We start from the raw sequence: 20611 nt of genomic DNA, 5'->3' as shown, positions 1-20611 counted from the left end.
AAGAAAGGTGATTTAAGCTATTTTGAACGTGGCATGGTTGTTGGTGCCAGACGGGCCGGTCTGAGTATTTCACAATCTGCTCAGTTACTGGGATTTTCACGCACAACCATTTCTAGGGTTTACAAAGAATGGTGTGAAAGGGAAAAACATCCAGTATGCGGCAGTCCTGTGGGCGAAAATGCCTTGTTGATGCTAGAGGTCAGAGGAGAATGGGCCGACTGATTCAAGCTGATAAAAGAGCAACTTTGACAGAAATAACCACTCGTTACAACCGAGGTATGCAGCAAAGCATTTGTTAAGCCACAACACGCACAACCTTGAGGCGGATGGGCTAAAACAGCAGAAGACCCCACCGGGTACCACTCATCTCCGCTACAATTTGCACAAGCTCAGGGGTCTGCCTTCAGGGCGCGCGCGCATTGTCAGAAACGCGGCTCGGCTCTGTCACATATTTGAATAGTGCACAATCGCTTTAAATGTTGAAACTGGCAAGCCTTTAAACGCATGTACTTGACAAACTTTATGAGCACGAAAGTGAAAGTGATCTGGCTTCGCGGCTTGCGCGCGCCGTCTGTGTGTGTGTCGGTGGCAGCGCGTATAGGCTATAAGAACGGCGATTGACTGACCTGTATATAAACTGTAAAACATGCAGTTACTATAGTGATTCTGGGCATCTATAAACACCGATAACTGCTCCTGCATCTCTCTGTGTGCCTGCAAAATTCACTTGATGTGACTGACGGGGCAGAGTCACGTGAAAACCGAAATTAGATTAGATTAGATTAGATTCAACTTTATTGTCATTACACAAGTACAAGTACAAGGCAACGAAATGCAGTTTAGGTCTAACCAGAAGTGCAATAGCAGCAAGTGCAGGATATATACAATGGTTGCGTAAGTGCAGGACATAAAAATGTTCTGAATATATATAAATATGTATAAGTAGAGAGATGGTTATTACTATAAGTAGAACTGAATTTACAGATGAATATATACAGTGAATAAATATACAGATGGCTATTACTATAAACAGAAATAACCGACATGGGAAAAATACGTCGGTTAGAGGTTCTGAATGTCAGTTTCGGTTATTTTTCGATTAATCGTACAGCCCTAGTAAGTGTGCAGATATACTCGCGATGTGTGATTGACAGCTCCGAACATTAAAAAGAGAGTGTTCTTTGATCGCTCTCTGTAGTTTAAATCACAATTTAAATAACAGATTTGTTTCAAGCTACTAAGAGAAACAATGCGAAGTTGATCGTTTAGTCACTGGCTTGATTCACTGATGCATAAACAGTATTAAACGATTTAGAAAGAAAGTCTGTATGAACTTGAATACTTAGCTACACATCAGAAATCACTGATAACAGATCAGGCATTAATGAACACTGTTACTTACTGTTTGTGGCAGTGATGTCAAATCCATACCGTAAAAGTCTGTTTGTAAAGCCTGTGTTGACATTGCAACTGAATTAAATGAAAAAATAAAATCCATTTTCTCCAAATTCTCTGGGTGGGCAAAGCAGAGAAAGGGGAGCTATGATGACACGTATGATGACATATAGTGAAGATTCCAGATTGGCCAGGATACCCAGAGCTTGGTTTACACGCATCTCCATTTCTAGCCACTGGGGTACCATAAGCAGGCTAAGGGAATTCATATTAATGTTAAAAAACCTCATAAAGTGAAATTTTCCAGTCATGGGACCTTTCAGAAACTTTCTACAGAAATGTTAATTACTTTGGTGGATGGGATTTAGACAGTACAGAAGATGGACTTGGTTGACTAAATCAGAAGAGATGGGCGTTTCAATTATGCCATCTGTATGGCATCAATAGCTGTAACTATTGCAAGCTACAGTTTCAAAATAACCTCCCAAACACTTTCTGACCAATTAATTTCTAGGACCTTTCAAAGTTTTCTATGATGGTGGGAACCCTGCTGTGATCAGTGATTGTCAACATACCATAAACAAAATAAATAAGTGTTCAGTAATGTAGCAGGTGACTGATGGACTAGGGGCTGTTTCTGATACTCACTCGTCTTTGATTTCAAATCTTTCATGTAGCCACCTGCGGAAGAAGATGGGCTCTACAGGAACTTCCCTTATGTCCACACGGTTGAAGTGAATGTGCACCCTGGGACATTCCTTGCACAGGAACTCTATCACAGAGAAATTGAATTAGAGAAACAAAAAGGTAGTTCAGACAAACATCAGACAAACAAACAGAATATCAAAGACATTTAAAAACATTGTTTTAATGCACAATAAATGACAAAATACCATAAATTAATAAATAAATAAATGAAAAAGACCCTAGAATGAGTCCTGGCTCGCGTACCTTTCCTCTCCTGCATCATATTCTTCCGTTATCCAGAATGGCAACACTGAAAGGTTTGTTTGAGCTGCACCCACTACTGTACACCCCTGAATTTGCATTTTTACCTCAGCCGGGGCTTATTTAAATTTTGCTGTGAAAGGGTCTTTACATTTGCACAATATAAAAAGTAACGCAAAAGTAACGTAACGCATTGCTTTTCTTAAAAAGTAACAATTGACCTATCGGTAAGCCCCGCCCCCCTTAGTTACTGTTGCTAACTCGGACGGACAAACAAACAGAGTTGCTATATCTTACAATGACAGCTGTAAGTGTGAAAACCTTATCCCAAGATGTTTTTGGACACAGAATATAGCGTATATCCCGTCCGAATGATGGCCAAACTGAAAGTGGAAAGTGGTGGGCCATTATCAGCGTTAACATGCTGCGTTAACATGACACTCTTATATTCTTTTCTAGCGATAAAAAAAAAATATCGCCGTTAATCTATTCTCAAAGTTGGGTTGGGAACTGGGTCTATACTACGCAAGCTATGATGATACTTTTGATGATATGTTGTGATTTTAGCACTATGAGTTTTGAAAATGTACACCTTGCTTGTGAAAATAGTACAAAAGCAAATAGAAAAAACTATTATTCAAACTACAAAAACATAAACAATCACTTACGAGTACACATTCTGAATGCCTTCGGCAGAATTCAAATGAGCCATTTTAATCTAGATTAATTCCAAGATTACAGTGAGATTAATCTAGATTAAAAAAAATAAAAATAAAATTATATATATACTTATTTTCCTCACTGTATATATATATATATATATATATATATATATATAGTGAGGAAAATAAGTATCTGAACACCCTGCTATTTTGCAAGTTCTCCCACTTAGAAATCATGGAGGGGTCTGAAATTGTCATCGTAGGTGCATGTCCACTGTGAGACATAATCAAAAAATTAAATCCAGAAATCACAATGTATGATTTTTTTTAACTATTTATTTGTATGATACAGCTGCAAATAAGTATTTGAACACCTGTCTATCAGCTAGAATTCTGACCCTCAAAGACCTGTTAGTCTGCCTTTAAAATGTCCACCTCCACTCCATTTATTATCCTAAATTAGATGCACCTGTTTGAGGTCGTTAGCTGCATAAAGACACCTGTCCACCCCATACAATCAGTAAGAATCCAACTACTAACATGGCCAAGACCAAAGAGCTGTCCAAAGACACTAGAGACAAAATTATACACCTCCACAAGGCTGGAAAGGGCTACGGGGAAATTGCCAAGCAGCTTGGTGAAAAAAGGTCCACTGATGGAGCAATCATTAGAAAATGGAAGAAGCTAAACATGACTGTCAATCTCCCTCGGACTGGGGCTCCATGCAAGATCTCACCTCGTGGGGTCTCAATGATCCTAAGAAAGGTGAGAAATCAGCCCAGAACTACACGGGAGGAGCTGGTCAATGACCTGAAAAGAGCTGGGACCACCGTTTCCAAGGTTACTGTTGGTAATACACTAAGACGTCATGGTTTGAAATCATGCATGGCACGGAAGGTTCCCCTGCTTAAAGGGATAGTTCACCCAAAAACGAAAATGTGATGTTTTTCTGCTTTTTCTCACTCACAGGAAGTGATGGCAGTCTGGAGCGCTGAAGACATTCGTCTGATATGAGTAGGGTTGGGAACCGAGAACCGGTTCTTATGCAGAACCGAAACTGATTTTTGAAAAATACCAGAACCGCGCGAAATTCCTAAGTTTCGGTTCCGAAAACGGTTCTAGTGTAATGTATGTGCGAAGCGCTGGAAGCGTATCCTTTAATAGCGAGTGACAGCCAGTGTTGCCAAGTCCGTGGTTTTACCGCGGAATTGGGCTACTTAAACACTGTTGCCGCGGGCTGTGTTTCATGTCCGCGGGTTGAAGCGACCCCAATTATGTGGTATTTCGCCCCGGAAATGCAAATTTTACCGGAGAAGCCCCCCTGAAACGTGATTTGGCTTGTTTTGGGCAAGGTGTGCGGGTTTTGTTGTGAAAACCTGGCAACCCTGGCTCATCTCATCATGAATATTAATTACGTTGCCTGCCACTTCCAGGAGTGCAACGCAGTTCAGCACTGAAAGCCCTCGCGCTACACATTTACGGTTTTGCGTCAGATATTTTCTCGTTGACCACCAGCATGGCGAAGAGAAAGTCACAAGTATGGATTCATTTCCAAAAGAATGAATGATAATGAAGCAAAATGTAACACGTGTGAAAAGTTAATAACATGCAAGGGAGGCTGCGCTAGCAATTTGACAAAACATTTGCTACAGCACAGAGTGCCACAGGGCTTATACCAGATTTATAGTGAAAGGCCTAATATATATATATATATATATGTCAACCGTTGAGTCACCATGGTTTAGGTAAGCGTTTAGGCACAATTACCTTTGTAATGCTGAATTGCAATTTATTATTTACAAGTTCACTGAATAACTTAATTACTATTAAATTAATCTCTCAGAAACCGATCGTTTCGTGTCTTAAGACATCAATGTGTCGTCACGAGCTGCGGGGTTTAATTTGAAGTTGTCTGTCCATGTTTTTTTTACTCTAATAGAATTAGACCCCATTGACAAGCATTATATGAGTGACACACAGCAACGGTTGGAGTTAAAAATCTTAATTTGTGTTCTACTGAAGAAACGAAGACACCTACATCTTGGATGCCTTAGGGGTAAGCAGAAAAACATCAAATTTTCGTTTTTGGGTGAACTATCCCTTTAAACCAGCACATGTCCAGGCCCTTCTTAAGTTTGCCAATGACCATTTGGATGATCCAGAGGAGTCATGGGAGAAAGTCACGTGGTCAGATGAGACCAAAATAGAACTTTTTGGTCATAATTCCACTAAACGTGTTTGGAGGAAGAAGAATGATGAGTACCATCCCAAGAACACCATCCTTACTGTGAAGCATGGGGGTGGTAGCATCATGCTTTGGGGGTGTTTTTCTGCACATGGGACAGGGCGACTGCACTGTATTAAGGAGAGGATGACCGGGGCCATGTATTGCGAGATTTTGGGGAACAACCTCCTTCCCTCAGTTAGAGCATTGAAAATGGGTCGAGGCTGGGTCTTCCAACATGACAATGACCCGAAGCACACAGCCAGGATAACAAGTAGTGGCTCTGTAAGAAGCATATCAAGGTTCTGGCGTGGCCTAGCCAGTCTCCAGACCTAAACCCAAAAGAGAATCTTTGGAGGGAGCTCAAACTCAGTGTTTCTCAGCGACAGGCCAGAAACCTGACTGATCTAGAGAAGATCTGTGTGGAGGAGTGGGCCAAAATCCCTCCTGCAGTGTGTGCAAACCTGGTGTAAAACTACAGGAAACGTTTGACCTCTGTAATTGCACACAAAGGCTACTGTACCAAATATTAACATTGATTTTCTCAGGTGTTCAAATACTTATTTGCAGCTGTATCATACAAATAAATAGTTAAAAAAGCATACATTGTGATTTCTGGATTTTTTTTTATAGATTATGTCTCACAGTGGACATGACAATTTCAGACCCCTCCATGATTTCTAAGTGGGAGAACTTGCAAAATAGCAGGGTGTTCAAATACCTATTTTCCTCATATATATACATTACACTTTTTCATTTTGCAGTTATTCTGCCTATTGTACATATAAAATACAAGTTTATATCTGTAGTCTCATATTCATAATTCAATATTGGAATTACTCTGTAGTGACCGATACCCCTTTTTTTTTTAAACATTTGAACCCTTGCCCCTGAGAAGCTCTCTGCAAGGCCCTGCATACATTGGAGTGATGCATCCAATCCAAAGAGGCAAACCAATTTTCAAAAATGGTAGAAAATGAAATGAGATCGGAAAAAAAAACTACTTTTTTTGTATGGTTTGGCTATATCAACTTTTTTTATAATGACCTTAATATCAAGTAATTAAACCCATTAGATTATTTTAAGTGGATGAGAAATCAAATACAAAATCAATAGTAATATGATTTACTTATCACTTTTGACCAATAGGTGGCACTTTTATCTAATTGTTGTGTAGTCAGTGTGAGTTGCAGCCTTAAGAATCAGCTTGGCATCGTGTCATCAGTTACCTTGACGCCTTATTCAATAATGGCTTGGTCAATCAAAATACTTTTCACAACTTTTTGCCAGCACTGTCTCACTATAATCTGAGCTATTTTTTTGGTGAAATCAGACCAAAACCTAGACAACTGTCTAGGAGGAGTTATTCAAATGATGGGTAAAAATAGATTTTGACAGAATTTTTACAAGACAAATAGCTTTCACCCCATTCACATCCATGAACTTACAGGACAGAGTCAAAATGGCCTCCAGATTGTTTTAGTCACTATTACATTTTTTTTTTTATTCTGTCAATGACCGAAAATATTCAGGTAATGTGACCTCTGCAATGGCATTATTGTTGATATTGCTCTTTGTATGCTTCAAGGAATTAATCAGTGGTTCCATTTAAAATAATGATTTAAAAAAAGAATGCATTTCAAATAAAATGATTAATTTTACTTTATAGTTTATAATTACAATTCTTATGTCTTAAATTTGTTCACTTACCAGTAATCTTATTTAATTTAATTAATTTTTTTAAACTGCATGGAGACCTTTACGTTAATGACAACAGGTTTAGAGACACTTATTACAAATCGGTCAATAATACATAGCACATTGTGTTCACAGTCTATCCTCATTCTGCTAATTAAGTGTATCCGAGTTTGCTGCATTTACAGTGAACCTCACTATGAGACAGTTAAACAACAAATCACATGCTACTAGCATGTAAATGAACACTGTCACAGTGAAACACGCAACAAACTATATCCTTATTTAATTAATATTGCAGCCTTTTGCGATTTGATAAGTGCATTAAGCCATATCGTAATTTCAAATTTAGTTAGAATGAAACATGATATGATTTACCAAACAATGGCGCAAAACAACATTAGAGATTTGTTATTTTGAGAAGTGTAAAAACATCTTCGGTTCATTATGAAATTGTGGTGGGACAAATTAGACTGCGGTGGGCTACTAAGTAATAAATAGAAACCCTGAAATCAAATGACAAAACCTGTAAAGTTATGCTATTATTTTTTTACATGTAATATACATTTTTTTTAGCAACATTTGTTTGTTGCTTATACATCCTAGTAATTATACGAAATGTTCAAGAAGAGCAGAAAGAATGACCATGTCAGTTAAGAAAAAAAGTGCAGTCTTGTAGGCTAGTCTATAAACTGTAAAACTTTTTGATATTTCTGCCTTTACCACATTTGTTGTTGCATGACAGTTCATTAATTAAATTAATTACACTAATACTTACATGATAGGACGTAATAAATACTGTTTGAAGGTCCAAGTATACATTTCAAGTGAGAATACCATCTCAACAGCAGTTTATGAGCTCATTTGTAGCACAACTTCAATTTAACCTTTTAAAAATTCACAAGAACTCCAGTCTCTGTTGTCTCTCACACGCACATGCACACGTGTGCAAGCTCTGTCAAATCCCCACAAGCAGTGATGTGTGACGTCAGACTAAACAAGCTGATTGACAATTGCCAAATGTTACTGATTGGCATCAACTACTGAAACTCTTGTATCGTGACAAAACCTAATGTTTATTATTATCTCAAAAGAAAGTGTGTTTTTTTCCATAAAAAAAGGATGTAGACACAATATCCTGACAGCTATTTAAATGTTGCTACTGTTTATTCCTGTGAAAAACAGGATGTTTTCTACAGGGTGTTTTCTGTTGTTTTAGTGTTTTTGGGAACCTATACCAATGGAGAACAACATGTTGCAACACTCACTGTTTACAGGAAGTGACCGGAAATTCGCATATCTGTATTTTACCAGCACTCAATCAGTGGTATAACACAGAGTTCGCAAGCAACTGAAACTAGCACAGGAAATTCTGTGGACACACAATGTATTAAAATAACAAACCTGGCATTGTAGGAGCTGGATGTCTCTGGCCATCTGCTGTGAGAGTTCCCTCATATGCAACAGTTATGTCATAGACAGCATCCAGATGATCCTTCATTGTCTCAATGGCAACATGGGACGCTTTCATTCTTGGTGTTAAAATGTGCTTTAGCACAGCAAGTCCTGCAATAGGGAAGACAACATTAAGAAATATGGATTAGAAATGTATTAGTGATTGAGAATATATTGTCTTAGGCTACAATGATTATGGGAAAGGCTGCCCAAGTACATCGTAAAAACAACTGTCACCAATGGTCTCTAAGATATACTTACTGTAGGCTCTTAAAGGGATAAATGGGACATTTTGTTTAGTTAATGTCTTTGCACTTTTTAATGCAAGAAGTTTTGAATGGACAAAATGAGAATATAAAAAATATCTTCATTTGTTTTCTGATGAACAATTTAAGATGAATGATAGTCTAGATTTGGAACAACATGAGGGTGAGTAAACAAATTACAAATGTATATTTATGGGAAAAAGATCCCTTTAAGATTCTATTGAGAAATGCAGCCCTGGTTGATTAATTGACCAGTTAACTGAAACTTTCTACTGAGTTTCAATTCAAAATCTACTGTTATGTCAAAGAATAATAGTGCACGTTTTCAAATATCAAATTCCAAGTAAATTTCAGTCTTGTTTGCTATATTCTAAGTCATACTGTTTAATAGTTTTGTGTGGCGAACAGAGCAAAATTGCAAGATAACAAGATAAAGGAATATATGATGTTGAACCACCAATTAGGGTGAATTGTTCATTTTCATTAAATAAATTTGACCTATTTTCTAAAATTGCATATTATAGATCTTATTGTGAACAAATTATATACATAATACAAAAGTACAAAAGATCTGTTTCTACTTCCATTTCATTGTGACTTTAATACAAGAGTACAGATCTGAAGGGCAGCTTTATAGAGGAATATCAATACCTTCTTTAGCAGCATAAGCCTGACTGTCACTGATAACTTTCTTGAGCTCAGGGTTGTAGCGGGTTCCCTCTGGGAAAATGACAAGATACATCTGTGCAGAAAAAAAAGTGGAACAGAGTCACAAATACTGCAGCACTTACTACTGTTAGTGAGTTATAAGTGTATCAGTCGTGGGACAGGGCAATTCTAGGTAGACATTACTCCGTTGTGTCACAGAGAAAAAATGCAAAACTTGAGAATATCAAATATGGGAAGGGACAGAGAACCCCATTATCCCCTTGCTCATAATGAAAGAGGAAGGGCTTGGCTCCAACCCACAGTTATGACAGGAACATTTAAGACAGCTGGATACCAAGTGTCATGGGAAAAAGTCATTTTAGCCCCAAAAATTCCATAAAGGCACAGAGAGAGGACAATTTTCATTGTCTAGAAAAAGGTTACATTCATAATTTTACCAAAAATACACACAAAAAATAGTAAATATATGAATGTAACATGTATCAAATATTTTCAGCCCCTCTCTGCAACCATGTAGCTCCATTCTGGAATAAAACACCATCTAGGGTTGGAAATCCAGTGGTAATGCTGCTATTATCATTTTTTGTTGTTGTTGAAAATGCAGTAAATTAAATACTTCACAAATGAAAGATATTTTATCTGATCATTTGATTATTATCTTTTTGTTCAAAACTTAAATCAAAATATATATGATTCATAATGAATGAGTCTGTAATAAGTGCAAAGACACATTAAAATGACAGCTTCACATTATGTATCAATAAGACTAAACAAAAGACTCAAAAGATAAAGCTAATGTGATAAAATGGATACTTGTTATCAGGACCCAAGCACTGAAAATGTGCATGGCCCTATTGTTCTAACTCAATTTGGTGCGCATCTCAGACATAAGAGCAAGTAGTAAGTAATTTAGAATTTTGTAAAAAAGAGCATGCAGTGAACTTTTAAATAATCCTACAGGTGATTCATGTGATCATCTCAAATCTTTGACTGAGACAAAAAACAGACATTGAGGATGCTAAATTGCAAATAGATCTATGATATCTCATGGTGTCACCATGGTGTCATTTATGGCAAAAAAGGGAAAAAGGAAGTGTATAATATTTTGATGCATTGAGTGATTTAGAACAAACTTGAAAGTATGTTTAGTGAAGGTTGATGCCATGGATGAGACTATTGTGAGAGTCACAGTCACAGTGCCACCAACTGGCAGAAGAAAGTGTAATTTCTTCCAATGTTTCATCATCGCTCAGTAAAATCTACGTCATCATTACTGTCTTTACACTGTGTACAATCACCTAGCTTTAGGAATCCTCCAGAGCTGAAATTCATTTTGATGCATGTAAACCTGTTGTAGGCGACCTCCATAACAAAAAAAACAACAACTTTAAAATAGCATAATAGGGGCACTTTAAAAGTAATCTTGATATCTTAAATCGTGTCAAAACTTAATACTATTTTCAGGTGTTTTTGAGGCTCTTGGCATACTTAAATTTCATGAAACTTGACATGCACATAAAGCTGGGCATACACGGTGCGATTTCTGTGCGATTTCAGCAAAGTTATCTACTCACTGTACGAGTAGATCGCATGCGATGTAAAAGCCAAAACTCACGATTTATGTGCTCACACGGTGCGGTCTGATCGTCGAGTGCAACTTGTCTGCTCATACTGTATGAGTGAAATATGTGCGATAAAACCCCCGTGCCTGGTTGCGACGATAGACTAGTGTAGGCTAGTGGTCGCCAACCCGATCGATCGCGATCGACTGGTCGATCTTTATCACTGTCCCGGTAGCTCCCGATAAAAAACCGAAAAATAATTAACAACATGTAACAAGTAGAATTAGGTACTGCTCCTTTAAGGCAGAACGCATGCACTCACTCACTCGCTGATGAGTGGGCAGTTCGTGGATGGAGCGCGAGCTATGAACATCGCATGTATGCGTGTATTTCTGTTGCTCTTTGCACTGTTTATTTTCTGTTCAGTAACGCTGTTGTTTGTGGAGTGTTTTGCAAACTGCCCCATGTGTGCGTGGGATCGACGATGCTGATAATAAACCCCTGTGAAATATCAGATACGTGAGTTTTGCTTACACTTGGCTACAACCATTCAGGCCAGCTATCCGGCCTTACAAGCATTACAAACACATTATCAAGGCATGAAATAGCTACATATGCTCCCAAAATGTATTCTCTGCAACCTCAAAATTCGCACAGCACAAATCGATCGATGTTATAGTTAGATATGACAGCGCTACTGCAGCACGCATCGCCGCAGACGATCTGCTGAATATCTCTTCAGCAAACTGACGCAAATTAAAGTAAAAGTTGCAGACGCTCAATACACAATCATCATCATCATTAAAGGTAAAGAAACTAATTGATCAGTTATTATGCCACTCTCTCTCTCATTTCGCGGTCCTTGAATTAACTGTTGATCAATAAAATGTTGGTGATGTGAACTCATATACATGATGATGTGAACAGGCATATAGCGTGGGAATTGAAGATTGGATTTATATCCGTTTTGTGATTTATAAGTGTAAATGGAATGGTTATAAATCAGATAAACACATGAAGTGGACCAGCCAAATAGGCCCAGCAGGATCACTCTTTGGGAAGCTTGAACTATAGGAAGAAAAATATAGATATTGAATTGGGGAGGGGGGGTTACATAAATGTATCCCTGAACAAAACTGACTGTCTTCAGAATAGTTTCTATGGCATTTTACAACGGTACCCAAATAAACGCTTGTTTTCCATAAGCACCTCCTACTGTCAGAGAGTGAATTAGCATTTTTATTCAGTCCATCTGTTTTTGTTTTGTGCAGGTGTGTCTTATGTTACAATTTCACAAAGCTAAAGTCAGAGCATTCTGTATTTACTCTAAGTCTTGAAATTATGCAATAAAAAGGTTGGTGACCACTGGTGTAGGCTGTAATCGAGAGATAGCCTATCAAATGCATCAGCTATTGATATCAAGAGGATTTAGCATTTACAATTTATGTGTAAAAATTATTATTATTATTATTAGGGTAGGCCTACTTTTATTATTAAATTGATTACATTTAATTTGCCCCTGTGATAATTTCATAACGCATCAAAGCATAACCAACACGCTGCATAATAAAAGAATAGATAGATTAGCTTACTCCTCGTTATTTAAAAACATTTTGCCCAATTAAACAAGGATAGGCCTATAATTAAAATGATTATCAGTCTACAATATGTCAGAACACTGCAATAATATCAGTCTAGACTCTAAGTGAAAAGCAAGAGCAGCTTTATTTCAAAAACAACTTTTTTAACATGAAATGGGCCTACTTTTCAAAAAAGAAAAGTCACAATATGGGCCAAAAGAGAAATATTAAGAATATAAATTAAGACAGTTATAGGCTACGTTATCAGACCTGCGTGAAGTTGGCCCCCCACCCAACGCAAAACGTCGACAAAATAGTCTCAATCGTTTGTGCTGTAAAATTTTCGTTTGTGCGGCTTTGGTTTTTAAGATATTAAAAGAATATTTATAGGTAATTCTGAGGTCACTCAGCCCCCCACATGCTCCAAATTCAGCCCAAATAGTCTCAATCGTCTGTGCTGGTTTGTGCCGGTAAAATTTCCATTTGTGCTGCTTCCGTTTTTTAAATATTAGAATTTTAATTATAGGTGATGACGTCACCAGCCCCCGCAACTGCTCCAAATTCATCCAAAATAGTCTCTATCGTTTGTGCTCTGTTTGTGCTGGTTTGTGCCATATCAATTTTTGTTTGTGCTGATTTGGTTTTTAGGATATTAAAAGAATATTTATAGGTCATTCTGAGGTCACTCAGCCCCCCACATGCTCCAAATTCAGCCCAAATAGTCTCAATCGTCTGTGCTGGTTTGTGCCGGTAAAATTTCCATTTGTGCTGCTTCCGTTTTTTAAATATTAGAATTTTAATTATAGGCGATGACGTCACCAGCCCCCGCAACTACTCCAAATTCATCCAAAATAGTCTCTATCGTTTGTGCTCTGTTTGTGCTGGTTTGTGTCAGTAAAATTTTTGTTTGTGCTGCTTCTGTTTTTAAAATATTAGACTTTGAATTATAGGCGATGACGTCACCAGTGTGCTCCACATGCTCAAAATTCATCCAAAATAATCTTGTTTGTTTGTGCTTTGTTTGTGCTGATTTGGTTTTTAGGATATTAAAATAATATTTAGTGGTCATTCTGAGGTCACTCAGCCCCCCACATGCTCCAAATTCACCCCAAACAGTCTCAATTGTTTGTGCTGGTTTGTGCCATATCAATTTTTGTTTTTGTGCTGCTTCGCCTTTTTTTTAAAGGTGTCATGAACTGGCTTTTAAAAAAAATATATATACTGTTGTCTGAGGTCAACGTATGACGTTTGTGTGTTTTTTACATTAAAAAATATCATAATGAATAAGTAATAGGCTATTTTCTACCCTGGTTTTGAACCTCTCTGAAAAACACTCAGATTTGATGGGCGTGCCGCACTGAACACTTGGAAGTAAACGCCCACGGCTAGGATTGGATAAGATTTGTATCAGGGTATATACAGAACTTCTTAAGTTGAATTTAATACCTTTTACTACCTTTTTTAATACCTTAGTAGCGTAAATGAAATATCTTTCCAAATGGAATAACATATTGCATCACAATGTAACGAGGTCATTATAACTTAACATCAACTGCCCACAGAGATGAGAATAGAAATAAAGACAGAAGAGGAAGGAGACATCTTCTTCATAGTTCGTGCAGTGTACAGAGGGAAACGAGAGCAATTTTCACGGCGCAATATAGATTTTTTTTCTTTTCCGTTTTAAAACATTAAGGTGAGTCAGTGGATATCACACAAAAACGCAATGTGCGCGAGAGTCAGTGAAGTCTCAAACCTAGTCAATTAATCACTACAGAAAGTGAAAGTAAAATCTGACAAGCTTTCGGAGACAAGAGATATCTCTTTATTTATATAAATCTGCTTTAACATATGCTGATAACGTATAGCCTATAACTGTCTGAATTTATATTCTTAATATTTCTCTTGTGGCCCATATTGTGAAACAAAATAGAAGAGAAGTATAGGCCCATTTCGTGTTAAACAAGTTGTTTTTTAAATAAAGCTGCTCTTACTTTCTGATAATAATACTGATATTATTGTAGTGTTCTGACATATTATAGACTGATAATCATTTTAATTATAGGCCTATAATTCCTTGTGTAATTGGGCAAAATGTATTTAAATAATGAGGAGTAAGCTAATCTATCTATTCTTTTATTATGCAGCGTGTCGGTTATGCATAGCCTCATTGATTTATTATGAAATTATCACAGGGGCAAATTAAATGTAATATCAATTTAATAATAAAAGTAGGCCTACCCTAATAATATTAATAAATGCTAAATCGATAGCTGATGCATTTGGTTTTTCGCGCATATTTCACTCGTACAGTGAGCAGACGAGTCGCGCTCGACGGGTGTGAGCACATAAACCGTGAGCTTTGGCTTTACATCGCATGCGATCTACTCGTACAGTGTAAGTAGATAACCTTGCTGAAATCGCACCGTGTATGCCCAGCTTTAAGCAACTTGCATATTTCGAAACAGCTCTTCAATGCCATCGTTCAAATTGAAAGAGTGGTGTTTAGTTGCAAGGTCTAAACACCACAGCACCTCAGCTCGCAATGTAGCGGTGGCGATAGGGCATAGCGTCTGCTGTCTGTCACGCACCTGTTGATGATGCTGCTAGGACTAACGTTAGGCAACTGCTGGCAGTGGTTTGAATCGGGAGATCAGTCGGGGCTGAGAGCAAAGCAGTGGAGGTTGAGGTCGTTGATGCATCCATAGCACAGAACATTGATATGGGATGCGGCTCGCTACGTCCGCGCATCTTGGTGGCTATTTGATTACATATGCGATTTGATTACATATGCGATTTGACGCCATTCACCCCCACCCAAGTTATTGTCTTCTTGCAGACGTGGCAATAAACCTAGCCGCTGTTGCAAACTACTGGCCTAAGCCAGTCTTTAAATCGTGAGTCCTCCAGCCAGAGGTCCGAAAACTTGCATTTCCACATGCTTTAATTACTGAATGGAAGAGAGCTCGCGTACATGTTTGGCAGCAAGCCAGCCGGGTACCCAGTTTGTTTCAGCGCGCGCGAACGAACACCACCTCACATGATATCGCGGAAAAAAGAAAAAAAGGCCTGTACTTAACACAAATTGAAAATTTATCTAAAAAAAATTGGGGTCGAAAATTTAATACCTCGTCAGATGACGTTTACTTCTTTTTAATACCGTTTACTTCTTTTTAATACTTTTTAATGGCCTTAATTTTGGCTAATTTCATTTACTACTACTACCTTTTACAACCCCGCGGACACCCTGTGTCGGACGGATGGATGGACTGAGCACTCACTCTCGTTGCGCGCGCGCACACGCATCGCACGGACACACACACACACACGCCTCGCCCATAAAATTTTTGTTTGTGGTGCTTCCGTTTTTCAAATATTAGACTTTTAATTATTGGCGACATCACATCTTTCTTAGTAAATTATTAGAAGAATCAGAAATCAGATATAGGCCACAGTATTTTAAGTCTTTAACCCTTAATCGTCCCTCAAGTAGGGTTTACGTTTGAGTCCCTTGGGGTCAGATAGACCCCAGACTTTTACAGAGCGATTGCATAAGGAAATATAATTTTTTTACATGGAAAACTATATATAATTTTTTTTATTTACTTCTCAACTATACATTTATGCTGTGTTTTTGTGGGTATTTGGTAGTTTTTTACCTATTTACTGCACAAATACTTAACTATGTCTTAAATTGGCTCATTAAAATTATTTTTTTTATGAAAAAATCACTTGAATGATGATATTAAATAAATATAAATAGTTTTTGGACATTGCTCTATGTGTTAGGGATAGAATACATCTGTAGGTTTGTGGAAAAACTTTAGGAATTATAGTTAAAGAGAAAGAGAGTGCAATGACCACATTATCCACTAGAGGTCCATAGGGAAGTTATGCAAAAGTTAAGCTGCCTTTCATCTTTCTTTTATTTGCCCTTTTCCCTCTCTTTCTCATGATTGTTCCATGTTGCATTTGTGCTCTAGTATTTGTCCATCATTTATGTATGGAATTTTTTCAGATTTATGCCAGTTTTGTTGATTTTATTTGCCAATTTCAATAAAAATACTCTCTGTTGCAGTCACACACATGTGTGTGTTTGTGTGTGTGTGTACGCGTGTGTGTATGAGATAGAAAGTTAGTTCTACTTTGTGTTTATGCTCTAGGACCAGACCTTGATATAAATGTGGAAATTTTCAGATTTATACTGGATTTAGTTAATTTTGTTTGACAAAAAAAGTGAAAAAAATGTATTTTTTACACTTTCCCATTCATTTTCAATGTGGGGTCAATCTGACCCCGAGGGACTTAAACGGTAATTTCTTTTACACACCTTTAGAACAACCAAATCAAGCCCAGATTTTTTGTGCATGTTTAGATAGATTATTTAGGAAAAGTCACCGAGTCTCATGGCCCTGAGATGAAGGGAACACTTTAAAAAAATGGAGGAAAAGTCCATTGGGGTCAGCTGGACCCCAAGGGACGATTAAGGGTTAAGAAAATGGTTTACTCTTCCTAACTTTACACTTGTGTGTACATAAGATATTTAACCAAAAACAAAATAAGATTGATTACATAAAAAAATTAAAAAGCATCTGACTCTTCTCTCTCAAAATATGTAAAACCAAAAATAACAGAAAATAGCCTAGAAATGTAGACGCACCCTAGCGGCAGAAAATGTATTTTGCCGCGAGTGTAGTCTAGCAACTCTCTGTAAACCTGAGAGCTGGAAAAACCAAACTCTGGTCAGGCCAATCACAGCGTGTGTAGAGTCGGTGGGCGGGCTTAACATAATGACGTCACGTCACGGCAGAGTTGTGGAGGTTCTGCGTGCTACTCGTAAACAAAGCTGACGAACAGCGGTCTTTTGAATCGGCTTTGGCCGCGACTCTGGAAGACTGGAGTTAAGCTTTTCTTTGAGAAAAGAACGGCACTGAAGTCATTCTTAAGAAAAGAAGATATGTTCGAAGTTTTGCCTACCGGATACGGCGAAAGTCTATCAACTAACGTTAGCTCGGCTTCACCTTCTTCTTTGCTGTGGTTGGTTATGGTGCTCATGGCGCTATCCAAATGCATGCAGAGGGAATTTGAAAGACAACCGTTTATCCCGCCCATCGGATTGAGCCCTGTCAATGGTAAGTTTCCAAACCCAACATCTTTATGTGGGTGTGGCTTGTCAGGCTACACAGAAAACACTCCAGGTACACAAACCAAACTGGTTGAAAGGTATATAAATATTGTATGTTGTTTCCTGAATGATAATTGATCAGAATTACATAATTAATTGTTGATAATTCTTTATTTGTTTTTTTGTTTTTGTTTTGTAATAAAATATTGCATGTTTTTTTGGACCCGGTGTAGGCTACCTTCTGATAATTTCTACTTAATAATGCAAAGCGTTGGATGCAGTGGTGTAAAGCATGCCACCACTGGACTCTAGAGCAGTGGAGACATGTTCTCTGGAGTGACGAATCACACTTCTCTGTCTGGCAACCCGATAGATGAGTCTGGGTTTGGTGGTTGCCAGGAGAACGGTACTTGCCTGACTGCATTGTGCCAAGAGTAAAGTTAGGTGGAGGGGGGTTGTTTTTCAGGGGGTGGGCTTGGCCTCTTAGTTCCAGTGAAAGGAACTCTTAATCCTTCAGCATACCAAGACATTTTGGACCATTTCATGCTCCCAACTTTGTGGGAACAGTTTGGGGATGAATTAGAGCGGAGACTGCGAGCCAGGCCTTCTTGTCCAAAATCAGTGCCTGACCTCACAAAAGCACTTCTAGAAGAATGGTCAAAAATTCCCATAAACACTCATAAACCTTGTGGAAAGCCTTCCCAGAAGAGTTGAAGCTGTTATAGCTGCGAAGGGTGGGCCAACTCAATATTAAACCCTACGGATTAAGAATGGAATGTCATTAAAGTTTATGTGCATGTAAAGGCAGGCGTCCCAAAACTTTTGGCAATATAGTATATAATTATCATGCAAATTAGGGGTGTTGCAATATACTGGTATTGGCGATAACCACAATAGTTAACCCTCTCGAGTCGGCAGTCGCGGCGGCGTGATTGGCTTGCTTTTTTTCTTATCAGTGCCAAAGAGACTCAATTACTCTGTCCTTTTTTATCATTCAGGCAAGTGTTATACATTATAATCTGTTAAGTTTCTTTTTTTTTGTGTACAGTAACAATAAAAACAAATTGTTGTGCTTTTTGCAAAATAAAGAAATCAAACATGATGCGCGATCTGCAGCCTCTCTGTCAAAGACGTTCATTAAGATAGTCTTCAGAAAATGACCTCTAGCTTAGTGAATACTTGTCTCACAAACATGAGACATATGTCTAAAGAAACGCTGAAATGTCAGGTTTTAAACACTGTAAACCAAATCAAAAACAAATATTCTGTGTTTATGTAATCTGGTTGAAAGCAGAGGGATGTTAGTCGTTCCTGAGCGGCTCATTATACACTAATGCGACCACTCCCACGAAGCGCGTGCTCTATTGAGATTCAAATACTGAGGCTCCGGAGGCGACGGCCACACACACACACATCAACTCAAACTAACACATCAAGTACTGCTTTCCTACTACAACTACATCGTTTTGAGACGCGTTTAATAATCCTGGAATCATGCTCCATGACAAGCTGTTCATTTCTGAAAGAAATGGATGCCACCGCTGTGTGTAAGTAGTAGACATGTGCCGGTAAACGGTAATACGATATACCGCAATAATGAACATGCACAATATTGTTATCGTGGGCACTTCAAAATACCGTGAATAATTATTTATTACGAATTATTCAGATTTTTAGAATGTATTTTAAGAATACTTTACCCATCAACCGTTTAAAATGAACAACGCGTCAAAGAGGAACGCGTACTGATGTAAACAGACCGTTCATGAGCCGAGCACATGGCGGAAGGCGTGAAGACGCACTGAAGTGCACATTCACTTTCAGACAGCAGAGGGCGCTGATGGAACAGCAGAAATACAGCCGTTTCCCCAGTAACCACAATTCGGTGCTCGTCATCACATAACCTAATACTTAAAGACTTAAAGTCATTTTCAAACTTAAATTTTTTTTTTAAGTTTTAAATGACATGCCCTAGATATTGTTTGAATATGTTCTGACTGTTGTTCAATCACACACTTTACAATATGGCTCCATTATTTAACATTAGTTCATTCATTAACAAACTGACAATGAAAAATACTTCTAAAGCATGTATTAATCTTAGTTAAATGTACATTTCAGCATTTAATAACACATTATTAAAATCAAAAGTTGTAACTATTATTTAATGGACCTGAGCTTACACTAACAGTTGCTTTTTTAAACTAACATTATCAAAGAAAAATAACTTCTGTAAAAATGTAGCTATTCGCTCTTTGTTAATGTTAATGCATTAACTGGCGAGACATTATTGTAAAGTGTTACCTATTGTTCTTTATAATTCTTTAGCACTTTAATCTGTTTCAAATATTTGTTTACTTTATAAATTTTTGTGTATTGCTTTATTGTATTTAAATGTTTGGTTCTTTTGTTATAAGAAAGTTTTTAAACCTGTTATAGTATGACAACACTTTTTTTGCAACTTTTTTTTTTAAATATCGTTATAATACCGTATACCGTGATAAAAGCTTCAGCAATTAATCGCAACATGAAAATTTGATACCGGCACATGCCTAGTAAGTAGGCAAAGTTTACTCCGTAAGCATCTGCGAATATTAAACGCAAAAACCTACACGGGGACGCACTGAAGCTTTCTTTGTTTAAAGTAGCTCAAAATTACTGTCAGATGTAAGTAATTACCTTGACAAACTATACATCATTTAAAAGATCTAAGACTCAAGCTTCCATTTTCGACCTCTGTTTTATTCTCAAAGTCATATAGTGACCGTCATTTGTTAATATCAGGGCTCGACATTAAGCCTGTTCACACGCTTATAAATCTGTCATTCACTTGTCCAAGTAAAACATTTGCTTGTCCAGATTTTTTTTGTAAATATAATCTATACTGAAGCAATATTCTCACCAGTGTTTAATCAGCTTTGACATATTTAAATATGCATATTTGTCATATTTGTACCTTTTTATAAAGGGCATTTTCCATAATCTTATTAAATATAGGGTATGCTTCGGCTTTCCTTTTATATTCTTAAA

General features: G+C 37.6%; 1 protein-coding gene across 1 annotated transcript in view; it reads right to left on the bottom strand.

Annotated features, from left to right (window-relative positions):
- The window catches only part of agpat5 (1-acylglycerol-3-phosphate O-acyltransferase 5 (lysophosphatidic acid acyltransferase, epsilon)), a 56882-nt gene that overhangs the window by 15372 nt on the left and 20899 nt on the right, over window positions 1-20611 (bottom strand). The window contains exons 5-7 of the mRNA XM_079843158.1: window positions 9297-9387; window positions 8329-8490; window positions 2044-2167 (exon numbers count right to left, since the gene is read on the bottom strand). Coding sequence (XP_079699284.1) covers window positions 2044-2167; window positions 8329-8490; window positions 9297-9387 — 377 coding nt within the window. The remainder of the gene's footprint in view (window positions 1-2043; window positions 2168-8328; window positions 8491-9296; window positions 9388-20611) is intronic.

Source organism: Gobio gobio (assembly GCF_949357685.1).
Source record: "Gobio gobio genome assembly, chromosome: 18".
In the NCBI taxonomy this organism is placed as follows: domain Eukaryota; kingdom Metazoa; phylum Chordata; class Actinopteri; order Cypriniformes; family Gobionidae; genus Gobio; species Gobio gobio.
Note: the sequence above shows the minus strand (reverse complement) of the source record. Positions and strands in the feature narration are given on the sequence as shown.